The sequence below is a fragment of the Myotis myotis genome, unplaced genomic scaffold, assembly GCF_014108235.1.
Source record: "Myotis myotis isolate mMyoMyo1 unplaced genomic scaffold, mMyoMyo1.p scaffold_m19_p_1, whole genome shotgun sequence".
NCBI classification, from domain to species: Eukaryota; Metazoa; Chordata; class Mammalia; order Chiroptera; family Vespertilionidae; genus Myotis; species Myotis myotis.
Window position 1 is genome coordinate 84,532,143 of NW_023416313.1, and position 13,639 is coordinate 84,545,781.

The following is a 13,639-nucleotide window of genomic DNA, read 5'->3' on the forward strand; positions in this document are numbered from 1 at the left end:
GTGTGGGGCGTGCAGGAGGCAGCCAATCAATGATTCTCTCTCATCATTGATGTTTCTATCTCTCTCTCCCTCTCCCTTCCTCTCTGAAATCAATAAAAATATATTTTTTAAAAATAAAAAATAATAATTAAAAAAATAAAAATAATAGGATGCATATAGAAACAACAGTCAGAAGAATTTGCTCAATTAAAACAAAATACAATAGATTTTAAATGTTCACTATTTAAATAATCGTGTATTATCCTGCTATGCTTAATAGTTATTTAAAGTGACAATTATGTGACTACAAATGTATTCAACATTCAACAAATATTTATTGAGTGCCTACTATGTGCCAGGCAAAACGGGTGTGCATGCTCAGGACACATCAAAGAACAAACATACGGCTAATCAACAGGCATAAAGTTTCAGTTAAGCAAGATGAGTAAGTTCTAGAGATCTGTTGTGCACTGTTGTACTTATACTGTATTATACACTTAAACATTTGTTGAGGGGGTAGATCTCATGTTATGTTCTTACCACAATAAAATAAATTTCAAACAAAAAAGAGGGGGGAAAAAAACAACATACAAAAACCCCCACTCTGATTAAACTTAATTCTAGTGGCAAATATATAGAAATGAATATATAGAAAAATGATAATTAAAAAGCAGACTATATAATAACATGCACAGAGATTATGTTGCTGTATAAAATATATATGCAATAACTGGCATGTGACTTAATAGTCCTCTGATCACTTTTGTTAAATAGTATGTTAATAATTACATTAAGATTTTAAAATTGTGAAATGCTAACAACTCATTTCAGTAATTATTAATTAATTATTATTTATTTATTAACTTTTTTTTTTTTTAACATTAACATAGCAACTACTTCTGGTCTAATGGAGGGCCCAGGCAAGATACCAGGCCATCGGTACAGAGTATCACATGCCAAGATAGGGAAAAAGAGAATTATGTACCGGGATTCATCAAAAGAGATGAGCAATAAGATTACATATAAAGAAATAAAGAAGCATTCTCTACAATAGCCAATGCACAAACAGAACTATAAACTACATTTAAGGAATTCAGTCTATTAGGATAATAATTTATGTCTGCATTTGATCTAACTGGCTTCATATTTTAAGTAAAATTAAAATATTGCAAAAAAAAGTAAACAAATATATTGATAACTTGTGCTTTCCTTTTATTTCAGATTCTTCCAGAAGTCAATGGGTTTGAGGTACATCCATTGGTAAAAAGCTCATCGTGGTCATAGTTTGATGAGTCTGACATTTGAACATGGCAAACATTGCCCTCCGAAACCTACAATATAAAGGGGGAAAGCTGGTATTATCCTATAATGGCTTAGAATCCAATATAATAAAAGACTAATATGCACATCGACCGAACGGCGGAATGACCGTTTGCTATGACACACACTGACTTCCAGGGGGCAGATGCTCAACGCAGGAGCTGCCCCCTGGTGGTCAGTGCGCTCCCACAGGGGGAGCACCACTCAGCCAGAAGCCAGGCTCATGGCTGGTAAGTGGAGTGGCAGTAGTGGGAACCTCTCCCGCCTCCACAGCAGCGCTAAGGATGTCCCAACTGATGGCTTAGGCCCGCTCTCCAGAGGGAGCGGGCCTAAGCCGTCAGTCGGACATCACCCAAGGGCTCCTGGACTGCAAGGGGGTGCAGGCTGGATTTCGTGCACCGGGTCTCTAGTTTTAAAATACTTTCAAATATGGCTAAGATGCCACTACTGCCAATTGACATCTCCAACTTTAACATCTCCTGTTGCAAACCTTTATAAATGTAGAAAGTATATGGACAGTTAAAGACCAATTTTGTGACATTGATTATAAACATTGAAGGTATTTAGTAAAAATCAGTAATTATGTGTTTAAATGATGTTTCTAATATCAATTACAATAATGTATCTATTTGAACTAAGGATATGCATTTCATGCATCTGTTCTGAGCAAGGTCAGTTGAAATTAAAGGGAGTTTGAGAATGACCAATCTTTCCAAAAGAACTACCAATAAGTTCTGAATTTAAAATGTGTTCTTTATTTTTCTTATATGATCTGAATGGTCTTAAAAGTTTTCCCATTTTTCACATACCTGTAACTAAAGCTGCTCTCCTAAACATGAGCATAAATGCGTAGGTTTAATAGAAGCAGCATTGGCATTCCAGCATCAAATTACTTGAACTCTACTAAGATTTTTCTGGTCAAATATTTAAGCACAGTAGATTGGTTCATTCCATCTTTTAGCAGCAACAGAAAACAAAATAACCAAAGCTTCAGGGAGGACGCAGGAAAGAGATCCTTACTGAGAACCCTAACAAAGGGAGTAGGGTTCTTCCTCTGTTATCCTGAATGACTGTACTCTCCAGAAGCCCTTCATGTTAGCACTGGATTTTCATCTTGCATTTGCATCTAGTATATCTACTAGAAAGAAGACATATCACTTAGGGAGCCCAACATTGCCTTACCTTGTCCATGTTCTAGTAACAGAATCACTCTTTTCTTTGAAATACCAATTGCACGTATTTTGGGAGGGATAACCACGAGAACTCGCTGAGCCTACCTTCCAGCAGCTTTTCTGCCAAGGAGCATGAGAGGTGAAACTCGAATTTGGAGCTGCTTAGCTGGTAGAACTTGGGTTTTGGGTTGCTTGTGACCATCTTGCCTCCATGTGGGAAGAACCTGTCACAGAACTGGAGCTCTGGGCATTTGAAGTTTCCAGTTGCAAGAGTCAAATAACTTTTATACTAGTTCAGAAGTGAGTTTCTGTCACTCACCTTCCCAGAAGTCTTACAATATTATCTACTGCCTTTTTAACATCCTTTCTGTATCTATTATTTTGTTCAGAATCATTTTAGACATTACTTACTTTTTGTTGGCAACCACATAAATACAGGGGTTGTAGAATGTAGAAGATTTTGCAAACAGTGGAGCAATGATAGCCATGGAGGGGGGAATCTTCTTTGGGTCCCCAAAAGAAGCCCATAAGCACACAATCGAATAAGGGGACCACGCCACCAGGAACATGAATATCATTATCACAGACATCTGTAAAAGAAATCAGCATTTGCCAAACCGAATATTTAATTAGCTAATATATCTAAAATAGCATAAAATTATCTATATTAGAATTTGAATAAGTTTATGTTATTGATGACATAAAGGAAAAACTGAACCCTCCCCCCACCCCCGCCCCACACTGCTCTTTGCTCATGTGCAAATAAAGAAGTCACCTATGATAGCAAGAGCTTGTGAGGATACAATGTGAACAAATGTAAAGAAGGCCTCCTTTCTTTTGGTGTGCTAGGGGAGGACACAAAAGCTGGCTTTGATGAAAAGCAGATCTATACCCACTCCTGACCCATTTCTAGTAGCTGTGCTATGGACTCCTGGTATATACCAGTATAGACTAATACATTGTTCAGAACTCAGAAAGTCTCAGGAACTGGTGGTGACAGCTAGCTATGAAGGTAGGGCTGCCCATGGAATTTAAAACAGCTCACTGAAATATGCAAAAAGCAGCACCTAGACTTTCAAATTCCCTCTGCACTCAGGCCTGTCCTCTCCCAAAAGCACCCAGAAGTGTAGGAGGGGGAAAGCAGGGGAACTCAGGACTGAGGACACTGGGCTCAGCTGAGAGCCAGAGTGCTGTACTGAAAAGAGGGGTGCTGCATGCTGCCCCTTCATGCTCTGAGCCACAGCATACAGGTAGACAGACTTGTATGTTCCACCTAGGAACGTAAAAGAATCTTCTCCTTGGAAAGTGACCAGCCCAGGAGAAAATGCCTAGAGAATCAGATTGTCAGAAAGCCCCCAAAGAAGCATCCCAACAAAAGAGCCCATGCAGAGCCTACAGTCAGCTTTCTAGTGCATCACTTTCAACACGCAAGGACAATCACTGGCCACCAGACACTGAGGAAACACGCAAACTCACAGGCAGAGTTCAAAACGGTTCAGAAAATCAGGAGAAACAAAAAATATGTGAACGGACGGAAAATGGAAATATATGCATAATAACATCACAGAAGTGAGAGAAGATATAAAACAAGAAGAGGCTAGTAAAAAGAGTGTAAAGTATAAAATAATTCTTTTATCTATAACAATGGTTTTTACCCTATATATAAAAGAGAGCAGAATTGTTTAAATGCAATAGGAAGGGTAAGATCAATGAGTTGAGTCATGCAAGTGCAGGGACAGATCCTATCTTTATTTAAAATTTGATATTATGTTCAATATGCATTATCTTCAATGCAAAGTTAAGCTTTGCATTAACTCTGATCTTTTTAGTACTGCATTAACTACTTTTCTTATTACTGAGCTTTTGGGGGCCTACTTAAATTTTACACCCAAGGCTTGAGCCTCACTCTCCTCACCCAATCCCAGACCTGGACAAGATTGAGGAAACCTCTCAGAAAGTAGAAACAAAAACAAACAAACAAAACAAGCAAACAAATAAACCCAAAACAGGGACAGCATAGGAGAGAAAAGTTTTAGTAATTAGAAGATAAACCCAGGAGACTAAATATCCAGATAAAAGAAGTTCCAGGAAAAGAGAACAGAGAATGCAAAGCAGGTGGGAGATCACCAGAGAAATGATACAAGAACCCCCTAAAGGCAGGACCTGGTTCTTCACTTGCCAAGCACTTACCCAGCACCAGCACATGGCTGAAAAAAGAGCTACTCCAAGCACATCAGCATGAAGTTCCAGAAAACCGGAGACACAGATGCTCCTACAGCTTCCAGAGATCACACACAGATTGCTACAAAGGCTCAGGCAGCAGAATGCTGTCAGCCATTGTTATCAATAGCAACACAGAAGTTAGGAGACTACACAGCATGCCTTCAAAATTCTTTGAAAATCATTTCTCGACTTAAACTTGTATACCATCAAACAATCAGTCCAATATGATAGAATTTTAAGACATTTTCAAGCAGGCAAAATCCTTTGAAATTTACCTCCTGATAACCTTCTCGGGAATCTTCTTGGGAATATGCTCCACCAAATGAGAGGGAGTAACCAAGGAAAAGGAAGACAGGCAACCCAGACACAGGCGATCCAAAGGCACTCCCAGCTGGTGATGAAGGAGACCTGAGGTGCCAGCTTTCAGGGCTGTGGTTTTAGAGAACTGCCCATGCAGAGCAGACCAAGAGGCCCAGAAGTGCCAGGAAGCAAAATTCCAAGAAAAGGAGAAAGTCCCTGATGCACTTAAATATACGGAGAGTAAATTGACGCTGCTGGTGGAGAGATTAGAGATGAATTAGTGACAGGTACACAGAACAGGAAGCAAACAAAACTGCAAAGAGAGGGGGAGGGAGGGAGAGGACAAGAAAGGGAGAGAGTTGAAGGAGGGAGAAAGAGAAAGAAAGAAAAAAAAATTATTAACTCCATGGGGAAAAAGTTTGTGTGTGTGTGTTTAAGAATTTTTTATTGATTTTTAGAGAGAGAGCAAAGGAAAGGGAGAGAGAGAGAGAGAGAGAGAGAGAGAGAGAGAGAGAAGCAGAGAAACATCTATGTGAGAAGGAAACATTAATCGGCTGCCTCCTGCTTGCCCCCTACTGGGGATCAAGCCTGAAACCTGTTACCTAACCGAGAATCAAACCAGCAACCTTTTCAGTGCATGGGACAATACACAACCAACTAAGCAACACTGGCCAGGGCAAGAAAAATGTTTTATAAAAAAATGAATCATCGCCGAAACCGGTTTGGCTCAGTGGATAGAGCGTCGGCCTGCGGACTGAAGGGTCCCGGGTTCGATTCCGGTCAAGGGCATGTACCTGGGTTGCGGGCACATCCCTAGTAGGAGGTGTGCAGGAGGCGGCTGGTCGATGTTTCTCTCTCATCGATGTTTCTAACTCTCTATCTCTCTCTCCCTTCCTCTCTGTAAAAAATCAATAAAATATATTTAAAAAAAAAAATGAATCATAAGTTATATAAATGTCTAATCTCTGGGTTGGACACCTGAAACTAATACAATGTTGTACATCAATTATAAGTGAATAATATTGTTTTCAAATGAAATACAAATCATTGACTCCTACAGAGATCTGCAATAAATAAAATGTAGAGAATCACAATAATGTAAAATTGACTCTTCATCTAACCAAAGAAGATGAGGAGAGAGAAAAATGGGTGGGGGAATAGAAAAGATTGGTGGTGTAAGAGAAATAAATTCTTATTGTCCATAGTAGGAAATCAAGAGGTAATGGTAAACAAAAATATCCAAAACAACAGATGAGCACATTGTTCAACACTGTGGAGACAAACACCAGACAAAAGAGCCAGGGAGTAAGAATCATGGGGGTGAGGAGAGGTAACTGCAGGGGCCAGGGGACCACATATGTATAAAAGCTTGACTGCAAAAATATCTTAAGGATTTTAATGTCTTACCTTTGTTACATCTACCTGATCTGCCCAATCTCTGTTGAGGTACTCAGTGCAGTTACTGGTAGCATGACATTTAATGGATCGAGTGACATGGTAATAGCAGTAAAACATCACAGTCAAGGGCACAATAAAATTTATCGCAATAACTGTCATCGTGAAAGATACAAAAGATCTGAAAATAAAAAAAGGGAATCTAAATCACTACTTATTTAATTGGGGAAGGGAAACAGCATAATTATTTGAAACTAGAGGCCCAGTGCATGAATTCATGCATGGGTGTGGTCCCTCAGCCTGGCCAGCGATTGGGGCCGATCGGGGCCGATCGGGGGCTATCTAGGCCAGTCCTGATCGGGGTCGATCGAGGTCAGCTGGCTGGGGGGAGGGACCTCAGGAGGTTGGCTGGTTGTGGTACATTGGCTGTGGGAGCACACTGACCACCAGCTCCTGCATTGAGCGTCTGCCCCCTGGTGGTCAGTGCACATCATAGTGACAGGTCGACATGTCGTAACGGTCGCTTAGGCTTTTATACATATAGATAATACTGGCACCATCCAGCAGTCACTATATCATTATACGGCTTAGAATGTATACTTGACTTTTAGCCCATTTAGACTAGGGGTTGGGACCACATTCATTTAGATACTGTCTATGACTGCTTCATAGGCAGAGTGGAATGGTTGTAACAGAGACAATATCACCCTAAAGCCTCAAAATATTCACTTGTCAACCCTGTACAGAAAGAGATTTAGAGTTAGATTTAGTTTGAGAGTTAGAAATTTTATATTTGTTTTTCTGAGTGATCTTTCACTTTGTTTAAGAAGCTAAATTATCCTCTTTTCCCTAGTAAATAGAGAAGAGCATCACCAAGTAGCAAGCAAATCCTTGCAGTGATGGTGTTTTGCTGCCTGAATCTCTGAAGATACTTTATCACCACGTCAGTTTGAAAAGATAGGAAGGAGCCAGCCTCCGTGAAAGCCCGAGCTACATGCTGTCTAGTGATATTGACACTCCCTTATCCCTCCCAGATTCTCCCTCCAATGTGCAAATATCAGAAGGGTGTTCTGTATCCCCTTTTCCACCAGAGAAGAGAGAAGAAAGGACAGGGTAGGAGTGGGGCGCAAAGGAAGGGAAAAGGGGAGCTGGATGGCATTTACTTGCAAACAAGCGTAATTCAAAGCTTGGAATCACATCACCACCCACAAGGAAGCCTGTCGGCCACTCCGTATGGAAAACATTTGATCTGAGCTTAAAAAAGGGTGAGAAAATGTCTACATTAGAAGCACTTCGTTATAAAGTGTGAAAGTGTCTCTTACACATCATTTTTCCGCCAGTTTATGGTACAGGTGGCCCCAGTAGGGTCTGGGGCATAACTAGCCCACCCTATGATAGGCATCAAAGCCCAAAAGAGGCCATTGATCCAGGCCCCCAGAATCATGCTGATGTAGGTGTGGGTGGTCATTCTTCTTCCTATGAACAAACATATGAAATATTAGCCTCATTTTCCCATAATGAAATTCATATCTCCACTTTGTTATAACTGATTATTCAAAGTTGTTCTCAAGTAGATTGTTTATAGAACATTTCAGCTCACTCAAAGCCTATCCAACAGATAAAAGGATCATTGGGAAGATACGCAGAGAGAAGTGTTTTCCAGACCTGAGGAAGCAGCATCTGCAAAGACCCCAGAGTGGGAAAGGGAGTGGCCAGGACCCCAAAATGAGAGGGCCCAAGCCAAAGCTAGAAGGGTAGCAGGGCCTTGGAGGCAGTTGTGATATTTGGATGTTATTCTAAGTATAATAGGAAATCATTTAAACTTTTGAACAATGATTGTTAGAGAAATAAAACTGATCATGACTGCAACCCATTTACATTCTAAAGTGAATGTGTGTCAAGTGGTACTTAGGCAAGATAGGAATTCATTGAGAAAAATGCTGTACCCGCATCAGGATGGCAAATGGTCAGGTATCGATCCATGGCCACAACTGTGAGTAATCCAATACTTGCCATTCCAAAGAAGATATTCAATCCAGCATAAATCTGAAAATCAAAATTGTAAAGAACCCACTGTTCTACACCTCCCAAGAGACAGTTACATTTTTATCTCAGTGCTAGAATATAAATACATTAAACGTTCTAGTATTATACTAATTTTAAAATATATCTTCCATTGTCAAAGTGTAACTGGTTTAATGAAAATTGTTTTGAGACTTCATTAATTAAAATAAAATTTTAAGACTTAAAGTAAAGCTTCTAACCAGGATACTCGATAAACAGGGGGAAAAAACTCTAAAAACAAAAAAAATAGGCTATTCATGAAAGAGGAAACTGAATGTTTGTGACATTAAAAAATGTATACCACATTATGTATTCAAAGAAGTGAAAACTACAGCCACCATTTTACCCCCATCAAAATGGTAAAAATTTAAAAGTTTGACAATCCCAAGTGTTGGGGAAAATGTGGAGTAACAGAAGTGCTTGTAAGTGACACAACCATTTTGGAGAGCAATTTGGCCGCATCTGATAAAGTTGAAGATGAACATTCTCTACAACCCAACCAACCTCTCCTAAGCAATGTATCTAAAGAAATATGGGTAAGAACATTCATTGAAGCCTTTTTTTATGACAGAAAAGCATTGGGAATAAATGTTCAATAATAGAAAAATAAATATGCTGGCACGTGTTTATAAAATGGCTAACTTAAAAATATTGACTAATGAAAGTTGCATAATGCAAACAATATGTTGATACAAAATTTAAAGCATTAAGTATTTAGTTTATGTACACATAAATATGTAGTAAGATTAAGAAAACATTCATGGGAGAGAATGGAATAAACCATTGGGATGGTTTGCAATGACCTTCAACTACATCTGTACAGTTTTTTATCTTTAGAAAGAAAAACAACCTGAAGTACATATTGAAAAACATTGGGGGGGAGGAGGGGAAGATGACAAATGTAATACTGTCAACAATAAAGATTTTTTTAAAAAAGGAAAACATTAAGACTTGACAAAACTGTTTCATGTATGCATGGATATTTATTATTCTGTTAGACTTATTTTGCTCTTTATGATTTTATAGCTTAAAATGGTAAACTTAAAAAATCAGGCAAAAAGTCTTATTTGCCTACTATCTTAACATAAATTAATACTAATTTATTTTCTTGTAATATTAATTTACCTATCAATGTGATAGCTTAACTACATTACTTAGATATATCTTTAATATTTATTTCAAATGAAAGCAGGATATTTCTTTTTGAACTTGAATTTGAATATGCAAGTTTTCACTGTTCTTCTCTAGTTGAATGTTGTTAGTTTGGTTTTTTCTTTTAGGTTGAAAAAAATTTTAAATATAATTATGGCTAGTAATTCATTTCTCTGGTTAAAGAATATGTTTTCCAGTACTCGTGAAACTGTTCTCAAAAAGAGCACTATACCTATTATCTATGATCTTATTTGATTAAAGCCCATGGGACTTTTTTAGACATTTAAATTTATATCCCTTTAATCTACTTTACTTAACTTTAATTCCGAAGATCTCCAATACCTGGCATCCTGCATACCCAAATTTCCAACTTCCATGCAGATCTGAAGCAGCAGACATGGGATAGCCAATGCTACTGACCCCTATGTCAGTAACAGCCAGGTTCATGATAATTGCATTTGTGGGTGTCCGGAGTTCCTTGTACGTAATGAAGATGCCCAGAACTATTATGTTGCTGAGAATACTTATCGTACCTGAGAACATAATAATCAAATGTATGGATTATAAAATAATTATTCATTTTATAGAAAACTTTTCTCAGCCCCATGTCACTTCTCTCACATGGTGTTTCAAGATTCAAAGTTGCCCTGGCAAGGTAGCTCAGTTGGTTAGAGCATCATCCCAATATGTCAAGGTTGTGGGTTTGATCCCTAGTCAGGGCACACAGAATCAACCTTTGAATGCATAAATAAGTACAACAACAACTCTATGTTTCTCTCTCTCCCTTTTTTACTTCTCTCTAAAATCAACCAATAAATAAACATCCAAAGTAACTTATGATACTAACCACCATTAGCAATGCTTTCACTTATCCTCACTGACATTGTTATTGGATCTTTACAGCCATCACCCTCATTTACTTGACCACCCCAACTCAGAAAGCAAAAGTGATTTCGGGAGGTTGGCTAACCATATGACACTTGAATCATCTCTAAACCTATGCTTTTTCTACTGCCTTATGCTGAAATCCTCTGCTTTTCTTCACCCACTTAAAAGTAAAAGTACTATTAAGGGAGTAAACATCCATACCTGCCATAATCAAGTAAGTTGCAACAATATTGTGTTCAGTCTGTGAAAAGACAGAGCCATCTTCATTTTTAAAGTCTGAACTGTTGCTTAAATTATTCTTTAGCATTCTGGAGGGAAGATATGAGTCAGCCTTCAATAATTATAAAATGCTGTAAATGCCACTGAGGAAGGAATTTTCAGAACTAATCATTTCCACTTCAAGGTCTCAAAGAATAGCCTTTTCATAGAGGCCCTCCCTTAACAAATGTGATTGGGCTAAAGAGAAAAGGATTTTAATCCCCAGAGCAAGGGAAAACCTTATTAACAAAATAAAGAGAAATACCAGGCCAAACATTTTAACCAATTTGGGCATCAGCCTTATGTCTAGAGATTATCAAACATCCCATTTAAACAATAAACAAACTCAGAAAATCAGTGCAGGAGCTGACTTAACTGTTCTCTGCTGGAAATCAGTTCTGAAATTAAGAGCCAGGCTTAGTCCTAAAACCATTGAGATTAAAGTCCCTGTTTTCAGTTGATCCTTTAAAGTATTTCCATTTCAGATACTTTTTTGGTTTTTTTCCATAACAATTTCATAGAGACAAAGAAGTAATCTTCCACATCCTTCCAAATGTCACACCCGTAAAGGTAGCATTGTTTGGTTTATACCCTTTTTGCTTTCCTTTGCTTATACAAACATATTTATAAAAGGCTTTGAGGTGTCTCCCACTTTCTTAAAAGCAAAAATAGGGAGCTATATTTATATAAAATCATTCTGCAACTTGTTTTCCCCTAAATTCCGGGTCTATAAATCTAATTTATTAATAGTTATATATTTCATAGCATGGATAGGTATCGCATGATCTACTTCACAATCCACCTCAGTTAATTTACCCTATACTTTAATATGTACAAGTAATTATCTGATCATAACCACAGCACATATCAGCCAAGAACCTGGATTCATTCATCTTGTACCAGGCAATTCTAATATTCTGAACCACCTTGTTGTAACTCAAAAAACAGGTTGCATAAGTGGATTACAATCTAACATACATTTATTGGTAGACTAAGATAACCCTAACACATTTTCCCCCATACTTTTGTCATGTAATATTACTGGATTCTTCTCAACAATGAATTTAAAATCAAACTCTAGAAATGCTACATGCACCGAATAGTGTAAGCAGGACAGAACCACTAGAGGGCTTTATTTCCCCATTTAATTTAACTATATAATCTTAGAATGGCACAGCAAGGGACCTAAGATAATTGTTTTGCCTCAATTCTCTCAATTCTCTCAGTATATAAACTGAAGCAATTGAACCAGGCCGGGTGACCTATCCCAGATCTTATAGCTATCAAAACTCAAAATTTTAATAAATGTAAATACTGCAGAGTATCAATGCCAGTGAAGTGAATTTCAACAGTATTTCAGTAACAAAATACTTTTAAATAACCCCAAGGCAATGAACAGAATACCTAAGTGAAATTCTCCTTTTTAAAACCCTTGTTGGGTGTTTTTTTTTCATTCAGTATGCAGAATTAAAAAAAGTTGAGTATGTCTTGGTTCATAGTCCCTTCCCTTCCTGTGATTGACTATACCTAGCTCTAGCAGCCACTTAAATTCCCCAGAAATAATTTTTTATAAAAACTAAATAATAATTCTAAAGATGGCCACCTACCTGCTATAGATAAATGTATTCAAAGTACTTTTTTATGCGTCCTTCATGAGTGATACAGAAAACCTATATTGGGATGAGGCTTAAAATACTAAGAAATATAATTATTTATCAAAATGTTCACATAGTTCACAATTTTAATTTCATAAACTTCAGTTGCCTAAAATCAATCTGCTTTTCCTAACTCTTCCCAACTTTTCAGGAAAATGGGCAAATATTGCTTATATTCCATTAAACTGCTTAATTACTATGGCAACAAATGCATTTTAATATGATGCAGGCAATCAGAATGTTATTCAGTAAACTCAAAAGACTTAACATGTTTGAATAAGCATGAAAATACCTTTCACAATGGAACTCAGTGATACCTCAGTACTATATTCATTCGTGTTAGGCTCCCTAAATATGTGAAATTGACTCCAAACTAAATGCCCCAACGGAAACCCAGAATGAACTACATTAAGCAAAAAACAGGAAAAATAAAAGATTCAAGATGGCCAATGACCAAAAGATTTACTCAAGTAAAAGGTGAAAGAAATCTCCATGTTTTAAAAGCACAACTGCTTACTGGCAAACAGTAATTTTCAACATATTTGTTCATCATATATATTTATGGCCTACATATTTACTAATCCTGCCACAATTCCATCAAAAGAGTAGTAAACCCACGATACTGACACAGGCAATACTATATGCTACTCAAATGAGCATTAGGTTGGAAAAATTTAGGAAAAGGTATGGCAATATCATTCCTAAAAAAAGGGGGAAAAATCAATGCAGAGCAAATGGTCCCATATCACAGTACTCTAACTTGCTATCATGGCTACTGCATGATACTACAACAGCAATAGGGATCAACACCAATTTCATTTGTACTATCTCTACCCAGGAATCTGAACATGTAGCAGGAAATCAAATATTTGCTTATGGTGAATAACATCTTAAACCTTTGGATCCCCTTTAAAAATGTAAAATAAGAATAATCAGTAAAACTTTCAACATTCAATCTATATTGAATGTTGAAAAATTAAATATTTCTTCAGAAATTTCTTGAACTTTAGTTCTCTTTGAACAGAGCTGTCCCAACTTTAAAAGGGTCGTAATCAATAGTAAAATTTTGTAAGCAATTAATCATTACAATTAAAGAAACTGCTTTACTAACACACAAAAGGAAAATACAATAAAGGGTGCTAATGTCCTCATATATAAAAGGCAAACATTTGGAAAGAGGTGTTGGTTTATAAATAATGTTAATGTTAAAGTATTCCTTCAGTAGCATTATGT

At 37.3% G+C, this 13,639-nt stretch overlaps 1 protein-coding gene across 1 annotated transcript; it reads right to left on the reverse strand.

Moving 5' to 3' along the window:
* Positions 1 to 294: 294 nt before the first annotated feature.
* RRH (retinal pigment epithelium-derived rhodopsin homolog) lies at positions 295 to 13,631 on the reverse strand. Its single transcript, XM_036343334.1, has 7 exons — positions 10,695 to 13,631; positions 9,948 to 10,138; positions 8,336 to 8,435; positions 7,712 to 7,865; positions 6,402 to 6,570; positions 2,883 to 3,061; positions 295 to 1,310 (listed from the first exon to the last, which is right to left on the reverse strand). The coding sequence occupies exons 1-7, from the start codon at positions 10,798 to 10,800 to the stop codon at positions 1,214 to 1,216; spliced, it is 996 nt and encodes a 331-aa protein (XP_036199227.1). The 5' UTR covers positions 10,801 to 13,631; the 3' UTR covers positions 295 to 1,213.
* Between the last annotated feature and the right edge of the window lie 8 nt (positions 13,632 to 13,639).